This window comes from Chaetura pelagica, unplaced genomic scaffold (assembly GCF_000747805.2).
Source record: "Chaetura pelagica isolate M959 unplaced genomic scaffold, ChaPel_1.0 scaffold146, whole genome shotgun sequence".
NCBI lineage: Eukaryota > Metazoa > Chordata > Aves > Apodiformes > Apodidae > Chaetura > Chaetura pelagica.
The window spans coordinates 1-919 of record NW_009953645.1 but is presented as its reverse complement, the minus strand read 5'-3'; the positions used below and the strand labels follow the sequence as shown (position 1 = coordinate 919).

At 72.8% G+C, this 919-nt stretch overlaps 1 protein-coding gene across 1 annotated transcript in view; it reads right to left on the bottom strand.

Annotated features, from left to right (window-relative positions):
• LOC104390667 (ankyrin repeat domain-containing protein 7-like) overlaps positions 1-700 on the bottom strand; it is a gene marked incomplete at its 5' end in the record, with an annotated part of 32,756 nt that extends 32,056 nt beyond the window's left edge. Inside the window, one exon of the mRNA XM_009999847.1 lies at positions 465-700. Coding sequence (XP_009998149.1) covers positions 465-700 — 236 coding nt within the window. The remainder of the gene's footprint in view (positions 1-464) is intronic.
• Between the last annotated feature and the right edge of the window lie 219 nt (positions 701-919).

The following is a 919-nucleotide window of genomic DNA, read 5'->3' as shown; positions in this document are numbered from 1 at the left end:
CTGCTCCTGCCCAGGGCTGCTGCTGCTGCCATCCTGCACTCATCCCCCCCAGGCCAGCAGAGACCTGCTGATGCCTCAGCAGCTGCACCACAGCCCTGCAGGGAGACCCAGGGCCAAGGGGCAGGGCAGGGGCAGCACTTCCCACCGCACCTGAGCCCCCCCAGCAGCTGCCAGCAATGGAAAGCTCTCCAGTTGCCCCTCCCAGCTGGCAGGGAAAGTCTTGCTTTCCAAGCAACCCCCAGGAACAGAAGCCCTAAGGGGGTGACTCCAGCTGCCCCCACCAGCTGCCGGGGGGCTGGTGGCCCCGGGCTAGTGCTGCCCCGGCTGGGCGGGCTCAGTGTCCCAGCACAGCCCTGGTGCTGCAGACAGGGCTGCCGGGGCCTCGTGGAGCTCGGCTCAGGCCCTGCTGCAGCCCCGCCTGCCAGCAGCAGCCCCGCTGCCCCCTCAGCCCCACAGCCCCTCACCGCTTCTCCTGGTCTGGGCTGTCGATGCCAATCACCCTCAGCGCCCAGCGCCAGCGCCTCAGCCAGGCCAGGTCGCCGCGGGCAGCCGCGCGGTGCAGCCTGCTCATGGCTGTGCTCTGCAGCTGGCGGGCACTGGTGGCACTGGCGGCACTGGCGGGGGCAGCGCAGGGCTGCCCAGCAGCGCGGCCAGAGGGCGAGCGCTGCCGCTGCTTCCTCAGGAGCCCCATCAGCCGGGGCTGGGGGCGGGAGAGCAGGAGGCCCCGGCGGGCTCTGCCGGGCCCGGGCCGAGGCCGAGGCCGAGGGAGGGAAAGGACCGAGCCCAGCGCCACGGAGAGCGGGGGCAGGCGAGGCCGAAGCCGAGCAGGAGCAGCAGGAGCAGCAGAAGCGCAGTCCAGGCAGCTCGCAGGGACGCACCGACCGACCCTCCCGCAACCGGAGCTGCTGCAGCCGCGGCC